General features: G+C 34.1%; 1 protein-coding gene across 1 annotated transcript in view; it reads right to left on the bottom strand.

Moving 5' to 3' along the window:
* LOC111055736 (protein amalgam) overlaps positions 1–17,272 on the bottom strand; it is a 418,452-nt gene that overhangs the window by 30,409 nt on the left and 370,771 nt on the right. The window contains exons 5-7 of the mRNA XM_039422760.1: positions 16,358–16,508; positions 8,098–8,195; positions 3,101–3,275 (exon numbers count right to left, since the gene is read on the bottom strand). Of these exons, the coding sequence (XP_039278694.1) occupies positions 3,101–3,275; positions 8,098–8,195; positions 16,358–16,508 (424 nt within the window). The remainder of the gene's footprint in view (positions 1–3,100; positions 3,276–8,097; positions 8,196–16,357; positions 16,509–17,272) is intronic.

The following is a 17,272-nucleotide window of genomic DNA, read 5'->3' as shown; positions in this document are numbered from 1 at the left end:
CAATACATGCCATTATAGAATGATTTTTATCATTGATTCTGGACATTCTATTTCTTCAATTATTGAGAGTATTTCAACATTATTTTTGTGAATGCTATGGACAATAATATAATAATGATCATGTGTATTCATTATCACATACATAATTATTTTATTAACACGAGTGAATTCGCGTACAGATAGCAATTAAAGTAACAATATCTAGAGTCACCTCCATAACTAAAAAAATCTGGTGTGGTACACTCACACAACTTTCCTTGCTCATTGAACTATAAGCCTCATTTTAAACGAGAATGATTTAGGGGAATAACATAATGACGATTGGCGGCAACATATTTGAAACTACGATCAGACTTCTGTATATGTGTATAGTTGTTTTCAGAGTACTTTTTCCTTTGTGTAAATTGTGAAATTCGATATTTTTTAAAGTCGTCAAAACAGCTGTTCTACAGATGAAATATCTCGACTATGTGTTCTTTTTATGAACTGCTCTACCTACCTACCTCATGAACGAGATGGAGGCTACAAAGTCCATTTCTCAAGGATGGGGTGGACCCCCCATTAGTTTCTCAGAAAGGAGACTTATTCCAGTTAATAGAGCCGATAAATAACTATACAGGGTATGAATTTGAAAAAAATCGGTCAAGTCATTTTTGAGAAAATCGTGAAACACATGTTTTTTAGTGATTATCCGCCATTTTTCTCAATAATATTACGGAGCTCCTGAAATTTTCCCAGAAATGAGACTCATGTCAGTTGATAGGGCTAATAAATAGCTATCCATGGTATAAATTTGAAGAAAATCGTTAAAGCCGTTTCCGAGAAAACCGTAAAAAACATGGTTTTTTAGTGATTATCCGCCATTTTTCTCAATAATATTACGGAGCTCCTGAACTTTTCCCAGAAATGGGATTCATGTCAGTTGATAGGGCTTATAAATAGCTATCCATGGTATAAATTTGAAGAAAATCGTTAGAGCCATTTTCGAGAAAAACGTGAAAAACATGGTTTTTTAGTAATTATCCGCCATTTTCTCCGCCATCTTGAATTGAATTTTATTGAATTCCTTATTGTCGGGTCCTCATGGTATAAGGACCTTAAGATTAAAATTTCAAGTCAATCGGTCAATTAGGAATGGAGTTATCGTGTTCACAGACATACACACACACACACATACACACGCACACATACACACACACAGACCAATACCCAAAAATCATGTTTTTGGACTCAGGGGACCTTGAAACGTATAGAAAACTTGAAATTGGGGTACCTTAATTTTTTTTGGAAAGCAATACTTTCCTTACCTATGGTAATAGGGCAAGGAAAGTAAAAACAGAGGAGTATTGTTGATCCCTTGAAATCAAATTTCTTCTACTTATCTATTAATCAATACAAATTACAAATCCGAATGATTAGGTGAAGCCATAAATTATTATATTTCGCAATGAGCCGATATCTCTTCACTGGACATATTTTCAAGGAAGCTGATTTTTTTGAATTCATCACAAATAACTAAGAATATAAGTATCATTATTATTGATAAGTTGAAATGTTGTTCAACAATAATACATGTCATTGCAATACAATCAATAGTGTTTCACTACAACTGTATCATACACTAAAACGTAGAATCGAATTACCACTGGTTTCTCACACTTCGTGATAATTTTTTGATAAAGGCATTGATGGTTATCTTTACATAAGTGAAAGCTGTGAATTCCAAATGGAAGTTTTCATTTTTGTATTGTGGATTATCCACCTTGATTCAAACGAATTGATCTGAAATGAGTCCAAAGTTGGAAATTTGAAAAGCAGTGGAATCATCTTCTATATTCAATTTCATCTTGAGTCAGACATTCGTAGAAGTTCATGATATGAGTTTTCAGAGTTGGTGACTCTTCGTGAAGGATGAGCGAAAGGGTGAGGAGCAAGAGAAGGTTGATTTGCGGCTGATGTTGTGGTGCGGAGGGTTGATACTAGGCATTGGGGATGTGGAGTCGTGTGATTAGTCTGTAAGTAAACATTGCGATAGGCGACAGGGGCTTAATCCGAGCCCCAGCAGGGCAGCTGCCTTAATGAAGAACCTCACTGGTAGGCGCTTGAACTTCTTAATCGTTCGCCTGGCCGGGATCAACTTGTAGATGAGAGAGAAACCAGACGATCAATTCCCAACCAATCGCCGATAAAATTAATGAGATCGTAGTTACAAACTTCGAGATCAGTCGTGTTGAACATCATGAGATATATACGTAATCTATCAGTTTGAATCAAAGTTCATATTGGTCACCCACTTGGATAACTTTATGAGATTTTTTAATATGAACTCTAGCCGCGAAAGTGTAAGTAAAAGCCAAAAACCAAAATCCAGATACCCTGAATCCATTTTTGTGAATATGACAAGACCAAACGCTGAGGAATTTATAATGTAGCTATCATGTTAATAATTATGACACATTTGCTTTTCAGTTAGCTAAAGTCTCTGGAACCAGATACAATCGTGAATCGATTGTTATGGATAACTTAATCAAATTTCCCAAGTTATTATTCAATCCATTAAGTCAGTTATATGATATATTAGAAGAATACAGTATAATAATAATTATTGAATTCACAGGAAATACTCATCTACAAGTATTGGGTAAAAGTAGAAATGAGGCCTTCATGTAATTAATAATTAATCAATTGATATGAGGCCTTTATGTAACTAATAATTAATCAATGGTAATTAGTAATTAATGTAATCAATCTATGTAATTTTTGTGGTGCTATATGTAATTTCAAGGTAGTACGTGATTTGTAGGAAAGACTCGGTATGGAAAAAATATATCTGATACAACTGAATGTACGAAGAATGATATTGATCACATTGTGATAAAGTCCTGATAATAATCCAATTTGTGTTTGATTTTGGATATTTTTAGTGCCCATGTACATGAATGAATAGAACTTTTATTCTAGAAAAATAAGTTTTGAGTGATTGAATAATTTCCATTTCTGAATTTTCAATATTATGAGAATGATATGATGATGATAATAATTTAAATACAAAAGTTACAAAACTATTTTCTTGGTATTACTGGATGAATGATGATATTACCTGATAGTTCCATGTATTTGCGAGATTTTCCAAGAGAGTTCTCTGCAACACAGCTGTAGTTGCCGAAGTCACTGCTTTGCACGTTTCTGATTGTGAGGGTGTGTTTGTTGCCACGTGAATCCATCGTTCTCCTTTCCGTTGGCTCCAGTGTGAAGCTATCCTGGTACCAAACCGTCTGAAACACGAATAATTCGAATCAAACCGATTCATGCAACATCTTGAGTAGACTGGTTCTACCATTGATAAAGTATCCTTCTTGAGCCCTGCACACACACATCGGTTTCTGTTCGTACGATATTTTGCCGTGCTTATAAATAATATAGGGGACCGAGCTTCGCTCTGGAGTACAAAAGCATAAAACATTTATTACGAAAGAAGAAATTATAATAACATCCATAGATCATACAGAAATGTTACATATAAACATATCTCTATTTACAGTAAATAGAGATTGATTCCCAGAGGAATGCAAAAATTTCCCTCACAAAGGCCCGGTTGCAAAAAAGCCGTTCAAATTTCAATCCTGATTAATTTCACGTGAACAAATCAGAGAAGACCATTTCAAAAAATGGATCTTCTGGAATTTATCAGGATTAAAAATAACCCGGCTTTTCTGCAACCGGCACTGAATACTAGGGATGGGTATCGAAAGACAAAACATCGATGTTTTGAACATCGATGTTTTTTTCATCCTAACATCGATAAGTGAAAAACATCGAACAGTAAACATCGATGTTTTTGAACATCCATGTTTTTAAACATCGTTTATCGCCCTACGTTTTTATGAATGATACTATTAGTCCAGTCAATATAGACATAAAAAAGGGGGTGTGCTTGCAATTTATATTGTAGTTCTGATTTTTTAATATATTATTTGGGTACATAAGAGAAGTCCAGAACCAATTTCTTCATGCAAGATTTCCTTGTGCTAGATACAGGATAGCCCAAAAACCTCGTATTTTCAGCTCATTTTCCAGTTTTCAGCTATTTCTGCCAAATCTCTCCCCCCAGATTATATAATTCTGAAAAAAATGAGATCACTCGGAACTCTTTATCTCCAATGAGTACTTTGTTATAATTTTTCAAAAATGAGTAAAATTTGAAGAAAAAATCAATTTTGATGAATTTTAGTTTTTAATCAACAATATCTTCCGATTGTTACAATTTAGATGTATATTTCAAAATCCCTCTAGGCGTATTTTTGTGCTATACAATCTGAGATCAGATAGAGCGCTCTATGTCATATAGATTTCCAGGTACACCTGACAACAATGCTCCTTGTATTGTAGAAAACACCTCATTTTCAGCTTCAACCATCATCACCATCTACTTTGTAAGTTCATGGGTAAGAATGCACTTAATTTCAGTATTTCCTAGTAGAGGCACGCTTAAGATCCAAAATTTCAAACACTTATAATTTACTTTTGACACAATGCTCAGATTTCATCGTACTAAACTTCATTCTTCTCGGCTCGCCAAGGCGGTTCAAAATCATGCATCAACAGTCAAATTCGGTCAAAAAATAGAAAATTCATTATTGAGTGTAGGTAATTATTTATATTTAATACATAAGAAATGGCCAATTTCTATATTCAAAGCTATGTATCTCGGTAACCCCTTATTATAAAAATTATCATATGATCTTGAAATGTACAATAGAATTTTCTATTTCATCTGCTGTAAACAATTCATGAAAAAATATGTTCGTAAAGTGAGATTTGATTGTTGAAAAAAATCCGGAAATTGTAGATATTTTTCTCATATTAACGGTTTTGGCAGTTCTATGATAGCGAAAAGTGATTCAAGATGGATTTTAGGCAACTGAGTTCGTAGAGGATGAATTTATCTACAATTTGTGATCAGACTCGTTTTAGAAACTCTTGATCAACAGTAAAATTACGAAAAAAATGTAAAAACTGAAATCGCCATTTTCAAAATCTTAACTTCCAAATTGTTTTGGAATCGATAGTATTATTTATTGGAGTGGGTAGAGGGGGACAATTTTCACATTCTCACTAGATTTGGAAATTTTATCAGAAGTATTCCACAAGACATGCAACTTTGAATATAGAAATTGGTCATTTTCTGCGTATTGGAATATGGGCTTAAGTACACTCAACAATAAATTTTCCATTTTTCGACCGAATTTGACTTATTATGCATGATTTTGAACCGCCGTGACGAACCGAGAAGGATGAAATGTAGTAAGATGAAATCTGAGCATTGTGTCAAAAGTTATGTGTTTGAAATTTTGATCCGTGAGGTGTCCTTAAGCACGCCTCTCCTCTAGGAAATACTGAAATGAAGTGTATCTAACGGGTGATTCTCATAGAACATAATCTCAAGAACTTATGCGAAATATCAATGTGAGGACAATGTAGTTGGTGATGATGCTTGAAGCTTAAAATTAGGTGTTTTTCACAAACATTGTTGTCTTGTTGTCAAGCATTGTTGTCAGGTGTACCTGGAATATGAGATAGATCGCTATACCTGATCTCAGATTGTAGAGCACAAAAAGAGCTTCTCAAGTGACTACAATTTTATCTGGAGCTATTGTTCCAATATTTCAACAGTTACTAACTGGAATCACAGCAATTTTGGACTTGTGGTATTCAAGTAACAGTCTTTCGAATAATTGAAGTCAGGTTGTGACTAGAAAGATACATCAACTCTAGTTCACAAGATTTGTCATCTTCATGGTTTAGTCTGAAACCTCTCGGGATATCCTTGAGGATTCGGTCTTGAAATTTCACCCTAAGCTAATTTTAGCAATCATTGATACTCATATCGTATTCATTCAATACCTGATAGATTTTTTAGGAAATGAAAATGGATTAAGTTTTTTTATATGGATATCTGCACTCCTTACAATACAAGGACCTCTTTTCTAGAGCTAGATTAATTAGTGTTAAACACATGTTGAGGAAATAATTGTAGTAAAAAAAAACTCTTTCTTCCTAAGAAACGAAGAATCCGACCTCTTATTCAATTCTAAATAACTAACTATCTAACCTTGACACGGGCCACAGAAGTAATGTAAATCTTCAAGAGTATAGACCTACTATGTTCTGGATTTCGTGAGAATCGTTGGAGCCGTTTTCGAGATCCGGTGGAATACAAACATATAAACATATAAACATCTAAACATCTAAACATCCGAACATCTGAACCTAAAAACAGAAATTGCTCGTTTGATAGTATAGGATTCTATTCTATCAGATTGAACGAAACTGGACAAAAAACATATGTTTGAAATCATCTGTTTAAACGGATAAAATATTTACGGACGGCAGAATATCGTACGAACAAAATCGATGTGTGTGTAGCTAGCCTTAGGCTGGCCACACACCGATTAGTCAAGAAAAGACTAGTCACGTTTAGTCACAATATTTCACACTGTTCATCCTTGAAACAAGATGCAACAACAAAAACATCAAAGTCTTCCAAATAAAATTGGAAAAGGTGTAATGAGTACTACCTTTTCCAAATTTATTTGAGAAAGTATCAAGTTGATTTGAGAAAGTATCAATTGTATTTGAGAATAGTCACTTGTAATTGAGAGAATGTTAGATGTAGATGAGAATATTCAATTGTATTTGGGAAGTCATCACATGTGATTGAGAGTGGTGAATTGTATTTGAGAAATCGTCAAATGTAAATGAGAAGAGATCAATTAAAAATTAGAAACTTTTCCAATTGACATGTAGCCTACAGTACAGGTTTTATTTGAGCAGGAAAGGATATTTTAGTACGTACACATTATACGAATTACTATCATAGGCTTTGCATGATGGAAAATTAATATTTTCAATGGTGGAAGTATTTTCCGTGTACTGTTTACGAATGATTAAAGAGAGTTATTTCTATGTATGTATTGGCAATGCGACTTTTCTCTCCAAACATTGCACTTGAAGAATTCTCTATGTTTACGGCGCAATTGAAGTTTATCATCAATCAATTGAATCTCTTGATCAAACAATTCGGCAATCTTTCAAACGATTTTGGGGCTTGAAAATTATATTTTATTTAGAAACTAAACTTTTCATTGGAATATAAGATATATTTTTATATTATTTTATAAGAGTACAGTTATGAAAAATATAAGTACTGGAAGTACGGTACTGGTTTTTTAAAATCATTTCGCAATATTACAACTGACAACTTCTCGATTTCAAATCGTATGTTCTCGAATTGAAATCATACTTCCTCAAATAAAATTCACTATTCTCAATTACAAGTGATGACTTCTCAAATACAATTGACTATTCTCATTTACATCTGACGTTTGCTCAAATACAAATGACTATTCTTAATAATTAGTCTACAATTGATACTTTCTCAAATAAAGTTGGAAAAGGTGTAGTCTTTATAAATATTTTTTCTCACGTTTGTTGACGAAAATATATGCTATGCAAGAAAAATATATCATATTCATGAGATTTCCTAGTGAGCGAGATTATGGTTTATCTGCTATTGTTCTATGTATCTTGGAAATAACTTGATAGTTTGAGATTCTTGGCAGCATTATTTCAATTTCCATAGTTGGATGAACACGAAACACGTAGAACACATCTACTCATCATTCAGACTCCATTTTCAATGAAATTGTATTGTTAGATTCACAGGATACTGTGGTAAAAAATGTTCAATTATTATTAAACTAAATCCCAATTAAATGCTGTAAATCACCCCGAAGACTTCTGCTACTGCAAATATTGACACAAGGGTGAACAGCTAGATGGATATTCGATAAGCAGACAAATAATTTTTGTATAATACCGCTCATCGAATTTCCATCCAGCTGTTCACTATGTAGTCAATATTTGCAGTAGCAGAAGTCTTCGGGGGGGGGGGGAATTATAGCATTTATTCGGGATTTCGTTTAATAATAATTATTCATTAATTAGCATTTAAACAAATGCAACTTCCAATTTATTTCCATCTGTAAACGATGTTTGTTATTTCTGGTGAAGTTTGGAGAAGTAGTAGATACTCACACTGGGTTGGGGCTCCCCATGGACGATGCATACCAGTTGGGCCTCGTAACCTTCGCCAGAATGCACCCAACTGCGCTCCACCTCCACTTCAGGAGCATCTGCAATCAAACATTAATTATGGAATTATGATATAACAATGATTGTGAACACCTATTATAGTCTCAGAAACAATAAAATACATTCACAAAAAAATTTTACAGGTATCGATTGGTTATATCGATTTGGTTATATAACCAAATTCTTTGGAAGATAGTGATGATGAGATAGTGATGACTGATGCTGGAAGCTTCAGTCTAATGAACAATCGAGGAACATATATTTGCAGGAAAATAGTGATTTTCCTAGATATTGAGAGCAGACTATAAACTTGAGAAGATTTCCCGCTATGGGGATTATGAATGATGAACATAGTTCGAATTAGATACTAAGCTTACGAATGCTATCCCTATTTGATCTACCGATTCTATGAAATATATGAACATTTCATCCTGATTTCTCGTGAGAGGTAGAAGAAGTTGAGAATTATATGGGAAGATGCATCAATAGAAGTTGCAAATATTCTTTTTCAAGTGGCAGTCCGTATGTGGATGTCTTCGATCATCGTAGCTCACCTCATTTCTTGTTACTGCTCACGTGCTTAGTACAGCTCCTCCCAAGTCTTGTCAAACCGTGATCTGAAGTTTGCCAACCAAGATATTTTCCTCGTTTTCTTTATCACTACTAAAAGTATTATCTGAGGCAACATGTTACTACCTCTCCCATTTTGTAGACTCCCACCATTTTTCATTATTCAGACAACTCAACGGTTTTTCTGGTAATTTGTTTACAGCGTAACTGAGCGAAGATCAAATTTGATAAATTCTTACAAGCTCTATTTTTCTATTTATTGCTCTACATGTTTGTCAATGTAAACATTCTTATCTAATTAAAACGACTTGATGTGTTCGAAAGCCTCGATTTATTGGAACTATAGATTGTCTAACTATGGATAATAATTTATATTTACATATAACTATAATTTGAACTATAGATTGATTGGAACTAAGAGATTGTCTGAAATTGAATAGTGGTTTTGTCAACATCAAGTCATTCTCACGTCATATTTACCACAGCATTATCTTCACAACAACACAGAAAGCTTATACAGGGTGTCCCACCAAGGTTGTAACAGCCATTGACCATAGATTCCACTCAACATTACTGACAAAAAATGTTCAGTAAATTTTTTCCTATCGACCTTAGTTTTCGAGATATATAGATTTTTCGATATTTTCAGAAAATGCCTACTTCCAATCATTAAATACTCAATAACTCGAAAACTACTGGTCGAATTTCAATTTCAAGGGTATTGTTGGAAAGAGAAACACATTTCGAACAAGATTGATGTAATTGTATATGTTTTTAGATATTTTGTAGTTTTTTATTAGGGTTTAACTTAAAAAAAATGCTCCATTTTCAAATTTGAAATATTCTTCAAATTCAAAGTCAAATTTGAAACCGATTTTACGCGATTTTCCTCTGGGTAATTATAGAAGTTTCAATAATTCACAGACTTCTCCATTTCATAAGCTTTCGAATGAGTATGGATTCGAAAAGGTAAATTCCATGATAAAGTGTTCATTTGGAGACTGTATTGTATTGTATATTGGCAAAAAACCTTTCACAATTACGGTATATGTGTGATATTATAAAATTAACATCATCGGCCGTGAAGTCTCCATTTTGAAATTATTCCAAGTTGACGACATTTCCTTTGTATAACACTAAAAGGTGGATTTGAATGATTTTTTCAAAGCAAAAATTTTGCTTTGTCTTCTTATTAACTGTCATAGCGGATCTTCTTCAACAACAATTCAACAATCCTTTTGGAGTACTATACACAAAATGTTATATAATATACATATGGAAATACAAATCTCATTACCTTCTTTGAATTATTCTATCACTAAGGTTTTTTTCTAAGCAAAGGTTTTATGTTATATCATTTTTATCTTCCAAAGTTGTCATGTATATTATTGAAACAAAAGGAATTTAGTGAATTAAACCTATATCAAATAAATTTTGCATTCATATTGGATCTACGAGTGTAATTTCATTCACAAATCCTGGATGAGCCAGCTCAGCCCCCTCCCTACCGTCATGGTGCGGTTGTTTTCCATAAACAGTATCCAATTAATTAGGGCTTGCTGGAGCAGCGGGAGGGCTGCACATTTGGTCCAAACAGCCCCACAGCTTCCGTCGAATTTATACGTGCTATTTTTGCGGAACAAATACTGTAAAGCTTTCATTCTCCTGCTTCGTATACTGGAGGTCGAAAAGAGTAACAAATTTCCAACAGCTGAGGTAGGAGTCGAGCCCATTTCCGGGAAACAAAGGGGATCTTCCCTTCCTTAGCGATAAGGGGAGCGTGATACCCAATTATTGCTTTCCTAAGAAGAGAGCAATTCCGACCCTTGATTGGTATGAGTTTGGGAAAGGCTTCATATTCACAGACCATTGATATGAATCGTGCAAAAATGTATCCACTCCTTTCCAATATTAAAATGCTTCAGAAGAAAGACATGATTGATGGATCAAGCTGTAATATTCAACAGTATTCATAAATACCCATGAAATTAAATCTTTCATTGGAGATTGTATTCGAGGAGACGTAGTGAAATGTACGTTATCATTAACAATGTTAATATTCCAGTATTCCATCGGTATTTAAATGATAAAAGGTATTGGAATGACTTATTGATGATTTTGAAGTCATTACCAGTTGGCAGACTCGCTAGGCTCGCCTTTACTTACTAGCTTTTAGAACCTGGAGTGGTAAAAACACAGAATACATGAAGTACTACTTTAGTAATGTTGAGTAGTATTAGAATAATATGAAATAAATTAGGAGGCGAGTGGGAAATCGTTTTCTAGATGAGAATAGTCCATCACTGTACATTGGTCAGATCCGAAAGTCGTGCACCTTTGAGTAACAAACTATACTGCTTGACTGACTGAAGTGACAGGAAATTGACGAGACATAGACGTAAGAATTCTCAGCAATAGTTGGAGAAAAGGTACCGAGAATTGCATAATCATGCAGTGGAGCTGACAGAAAGGACAAAAGCACACACAAAAAAGAGTCTGGGTTACTGGTGTACTGGAGCGTTAACCTTTTCTCTGCTAGCTGCAAAAATAGGAAATTTAATAATATTAACATACGAAATCACCCAATATTCATTTACTTTTATAAAAATCTATGTTGAATATTCACCTTATCTTGACCCAGATCTTGACATTGACCTCACTTCAATCCAACATTTTTCCAAGATTATTCATAAAAACAATTAATTTCAATGATTCATTCATGTTATTCATGAATGGAATTCAAATCGAAGTGTTACATCTCGAGAGAACGTAGTATACAGTAGACCTACCCTATAGGCCTACCAAGAACTCGGAAACAAGAATGATTTGTTTAGTAATTTTGAATATGGGAAAAAGCAAATTTGTAATTGGGTACTATCATCCTCTCTTATAGATTTGCCTCTGTTGCTATAATATAATTATAAGTAGAGACTATCTTGTAGTTGGTAGTAGCTGAAGAAAAGGAGTCGGGCGAGATGAAACAATGAGACGGAAAGCCTGGAATGGTGAATGGAGAGGGATGAGGAGGAAGGATCCAGCCGAGACAAGGGTCTCCCTTCCACAATGAAAACCCTGCAGCAAACTTGTATTAGTATGCAGAAAGCGCGGTAAACTAGGCTCGCATCCATTCATAAGATTAATACGACACTTCCATGCTAAATCCAAGGTTATATCACTTCTTCCGGCCTGCTCCTATAATAACAAGTGTACATTCCGCCTTTATAAGTCCATCTATCGTACTTTAGAGCAAAGGCTTGCCTTCTCGCCTCCTACACTTCCAGCTAACTGAAATAAATTCAAGATTACAGAGCATATATATGGTGAGAGTATCAAGTGAGCATCTAAGCTCTACCATGCCTGGTGAACTGAAGCTAAATTTCATTTGACAGTCAAACTTCCACTTCTTGATAAATTGAATTGATAATCAACCAAAACTTTAAATCTTCCGAAGGTTTATTATCGATTTCCTATCAAAATGAATTATTATTTTAGTAGTTGACAAAGTTTGTGGGACTGTGACAGCTTCCGTTCCCATATTGGAACTAGCAAGAATTCAAAAACAATGCTTGTCGGCGATAATTTATAATGGAGGGCTGGAAATAATTCATAACTATAAATCCATTCGAGAAGAATGCCGATAGAGTGTGGAAGCTGCAGCCTTGAATACAATCTGAACATCTTGGGGAATACCATCGGGATAGTCAAGCTAGCAGAATAATAATAGTAGCGGAAAATATGAGGCCAAACATCCCCAGTAGACCTTGGGGCACCTTCTACTCCTTCAGCGCTCCCTCAAGAAACAAAGGCGTGGAGTTTCTCTCTCGTTCCTGCCAGTGATAAGAACAGAGTCGGAAAAGTTTGCACGTAGAAGCGACAGTTTCCTTTGTCTCGCCTCATATATCATCGGCGACCTGTCGTACTAAGCGTCTACAGTAGCACTGATAACAATGTTGCCGGTCACTCTCTAAATTTCCACGGTCACCCGCCTTCAACTCTTCTAATATGTTTTGTTCAACAATAATAATTATTATGTCATCTCCCAGAGTTATAATATTCTGTATTTTGCAAAAGTTTGAGCAAATTTCATTATGTTTCACAAACAATGTTAGCTCGTGGCCAGTGTGGATGTATCACCAAACAAAATATTTGTAGTGGGAAGAACAGGTTCTATGTTTTACAGCTGTGAACACTGAACATGTTTCGAAAAATATTAATTTTTTGTTTGACAAACAATGATTGTACAAACTTTTTAAAATGTTTGTCTCTGAGCTCCTAAACAAACATGTTTGCCGAACATGTTTGTCGAACATTTGTTAAGTGTGGACACGGCTTAACTCTGTCATACAGAATATGATGGTTTAAATACTCTTAGTTACATTTATTTGAGGATAATGATCATACAAGTAAGTGCATACATATTGTTATCGTTTATCAAAGACGATATACATAATGTTTATCAAAATAGTTCATTACATAATGATTGATTTAGTTTCATTTAATCAACGATAATGATCTTACAAGTAAGTGCATACATATTGTTATCGTTTATCAAAGACAAAATAGCTCATTACATAATGATTGAAATAACTCGTAAATGATGAATCACTCTGAGGAGGGTGTGCCGAGCACTGTTTCTAATTCAGGCCTTTTCCAAGTAATAATGATAGTAAATTTAATAAGCAATAGGCAGGAGGCATTATTGTAAGTGAGTTAGCGACATAGATTTTTTTCTCTCTCTTCATGATGAACGGCCATGACTTCGAGTTTCCCAGGATAGATATTTAAAAATTGTGGCTCCGAGTCGTCGAGGAATGTAGATTATGGAATTATCTCTAAAACTTAACCTTCCTGTCGCGAAATAGAGTGCGATAAGGAGTAAAACAGCAATTATAACAAACTAATGATCTTGCAATTACATTTTGGTTCTAAGGCTCTAGAAGCGACGTGAGTATTGGTCAAATAATTATGATTCGCATATTTTCAGTCGCCCAATAGGAGACCTGTTTCTGAATACAGTAGTGGGGCGATTCCCCATGCCAGCCGAGAGACCAGATTACGTTTCGGAGAACAATTTGCTAGGAGCACTACAAGAGTGAAGATGTAGTCATTTTGTTTTGCCCTTTTTGGGCAAGCTTATATTATTAGTTAATGTACGAGTTAGTTTTATTTTTATTAAAGTTTAAATTTTCTAGTAGTGCCATGTCCTGAAAAGTTCGATTGTGTTTGTTTCTTCATCATGTAGGAATAATTGTGTTTTTCAAATAACCGCTAAGGTACGTGAAATAAGGTTAAAATATAATTTAGGGAACTTAATTAATTGAAACTTCCATCAGAGTATTGTATCAACAAAGCCATTATTCCAAAGCATTGTTCAAGTTGATAATATTTATTGAGAATAGTCCTTTTGATTTTATTAGAGATAGAAGATAATTATAATTTTTTCTAAAGAAGTACAGGAAGGAGGGAATTGCTGGAAGTCAGGAAGATAGTCTTCAAATTGGAATGTGTTTTTGAATATTATGTTGAGTTTAAGACTTGCTAAAGTTTTATATTTTTCGGACTGTGTTTTCTCATTGCGTTAAGGCTTTTAACTGAACGCTAATTTATTAAATTATAACAAAACTTTTGATTATTTATGAAGGAAGATCTATCAATTCTGATACAAAGAAGCAGTAGTTTAATGGTAAAAATTTATGTGAAATCAGGATTCAAATAGAATGAGAGAATTCAAACAATCTGTAAACAATAGATAACTCATGTTTTAGATTTTATGAATTGTAGGAAGAGTTAGAAATAAATGCTGTGATAAATTTATTTACAGCGGTTCATGTGTGACCCCAAACCAACTTCATGTACCAACCCTTTGGTTCCGCAACTTTATGTAACACCGCTTCAAGACACCCGTTCAGATGACAGGTCTAGGGACGTAAGATGTCGTCGCAGTCAAGCCAAACTCAACCGGTAAAAGTTCACCACCAAAAACAATAAGGTACCGTACCGTGACCTCGACGATAAAGCAACGTACAGAACAACGAAAGTGCAGTGTAGTGAACAAAAGGTTCATTCAAGAATATCAATCAAAAGTGGGGATTCGAAATTCATGAAATGGGTGGTTATATGGTTTATTATCGACGAATGGGTTCAACGGCATTCTCTTTCTTGAGTTTTGGCATTAAAATCAATTTCTTATTTTATGACTGCTATTGTTTGGTTTTGTGACGTATTGCTATCTAAACGAGGGATGGTAATGCGCCCCCAAAGCAGATGAAAAATGTCAACAAAGTAACATGAAATTGTTGTTGCCTTTGTCCAATTTTAGTTGCTAATGTTTATTGAAGTTGTTGGTATTTTTCAATCATTTCAAAGTGTAGTGTTAGTTAATAGTAGAAACCTATTAAATCAGGCATGGCAAGATTAATTGAAGTTCTCTTGAATCTAGCCCGTTCACCTGCATGAATTAAGTATTGACTCAGGTATTTTTTATATGTGTCGGCCTATTTCCAAATTCTAAATTTTATCTCAAATTATCTTTTTTATTATCTTTTAAAAGGCCAGGCACAAGGGGAACCATCATCAATACAAAGTTAGGAACAAAAATAGCCTTTTTCATGTCTCCCTGATACACAGAGCTTATTGAAAAACTCATTAACAGAGCTTATTCCAGTAAATGTCTATTTCACGTTTTGGTGATCTTATGGACAGAATCAATACACTTAAGCCGAACCTGTGTACTAGAATTGAACTATTGTCTCTCAAGAGAGAACTGTGCTCAAAGAATCTTAGAAACGCGGAGGAAACGCTGGGAAAACGCTAAAAAGCCACCTATCTTGGACATATTTTCAATGTGATTTTCAAGCCCCATAAAAACAAAAACGTTAGACCATAGTAGGATACCTCTATGAAATTTGATCATTTTTTGTTATTTTCTTTCGAAAAAATAGATCCAATACTTCACCAATTTATATACCCCAGCCGAATTTGTTTGTTAAATCTGATAATTTTCTCTCAATTAGTTCATGGAGAAGAATGGGCGTTTTATAAGCTTCATTTAAAGTCATTTCAAGACTGAATTTTTAGAACCTAGCAGAACTTCTGTACCGAATTTGACCATTTTTTGTCAATGAGTGCTTGGGGAAGTATTCTTGGTATATCCTTGACGTCATTTCAAAACTCTCCAATAGAACAGTTTTCCACTTCAGCTGAGCCTTTATACCAAAATTTGTTTGACGTGCAAAAATGCTTGAAAAACGGAGATTTTGGACTTATCTTTTGTTTTTTCAAATCCGTTCTTAGAAGGCCGTTCAATAATGGACTTCTAAAGGCCAACTAAACATACCTGCCAGATTGAAACGTATTTGAGTCAGTGTATTTCTCATTTATGTTTCACGATGAATGAGTGGATGAATGAATAAATCGATCAGTGTCATTTTGCTTTCATAATAGGAGATTATAATTTGATTATCAGAACTTGATACCAGAAATTTGATTATCATTGTGTTCACTTTATTCTTCCAACTAAAAATACCCATAATTGAATGATGACGTTGTTTCTGTTGAACCTAAAATTATGATTTAATTTCCAGCCATGACACTTTTCTAAATTACAACAAAGGTTTGAATATTGATTACTCACATAGAACGTCTAGTTGCATGTCGACAGTGACTGGCTCCCCAACGCCGTTGGATGCGGTGCACTGATAGACACCCGCTTGATGTCTATCCACTTTCTCCAATGTTATTTGAAAACCCTCCGATGCTTTCTCTCCTGAAGGTAGTGGTTCATCCTATCAACAAAAATAGAATGAATTTTGAATTCAGTGAACATTACTAACGATCAAGCTTTACAAAGTAACCTTGAAAGAATAACGAATTGTATAAATTGATTGCATTCAATTTGAGAAATTATGCATGAATAAGTCGATTGGCACTTATCATTATTGTTTCAACTTTGAACGTTAAAGAAGTAGAGTTCAGACCTTGTTTACATGTTACCAATGGCCAAAGTAACTTTACTGATTGATCTAAAAGAAAAATATTAGGCAACATTAACTCATGTTTAAGTAGTAACAACGGGAATTTGAGCTGGAAAAGAAATTTTGTTTTAAAATGTAACCTCCTTATGTCCAGGGAACATGAGAAAATAGAATAATGATTCATTCTCATGACTCAATATGATGATAGCTTCATATTTTTTGTTCGTGACATACAGCATTTCCTCCCTGGAAATGACAATTGGTTCAAAATATGGAAGTTCCACAATCACCGTGAGATTGCATGAACCAATTCATGATAATCTATTATCAATTTATAGAAACTTGTAGTACCCTTTCTTATTAAAAACTTTAAAATATCTCATCTAAATACATAATGAATAAATAATTATTTATTTTCTACATTTTAACTCTAGAATGACCTATGGTCGAAACTAGCCATTGAAATATTTTAAAGTTTTCATTAATAAATAGTACTACAAGTTTTTATATATTTTTATTAATTTGTACAAAAGTAGCCCATATAAGTGAAGTGTTTCAATCTATTATAATTTTTT

The sequence above is a fragment of the Nilaparvata lugens genome, chromosome 3 (genome assembly GCF_014356525.2).
Source record: "Nilaparvata lugens isolate BPH chromosome 3, ASM1435652v1, whole genome shotgun sequence".
Lineage (NCBI taxonomy): Eukaryota > Metazoa > Arthropoda > Insecta > Hemiptera > Delphacidae > Nilaparvata > Nilaparvata lugens.
This window is presented reverse-complemented; position numbering and strand designations above follow the sequence as displayed.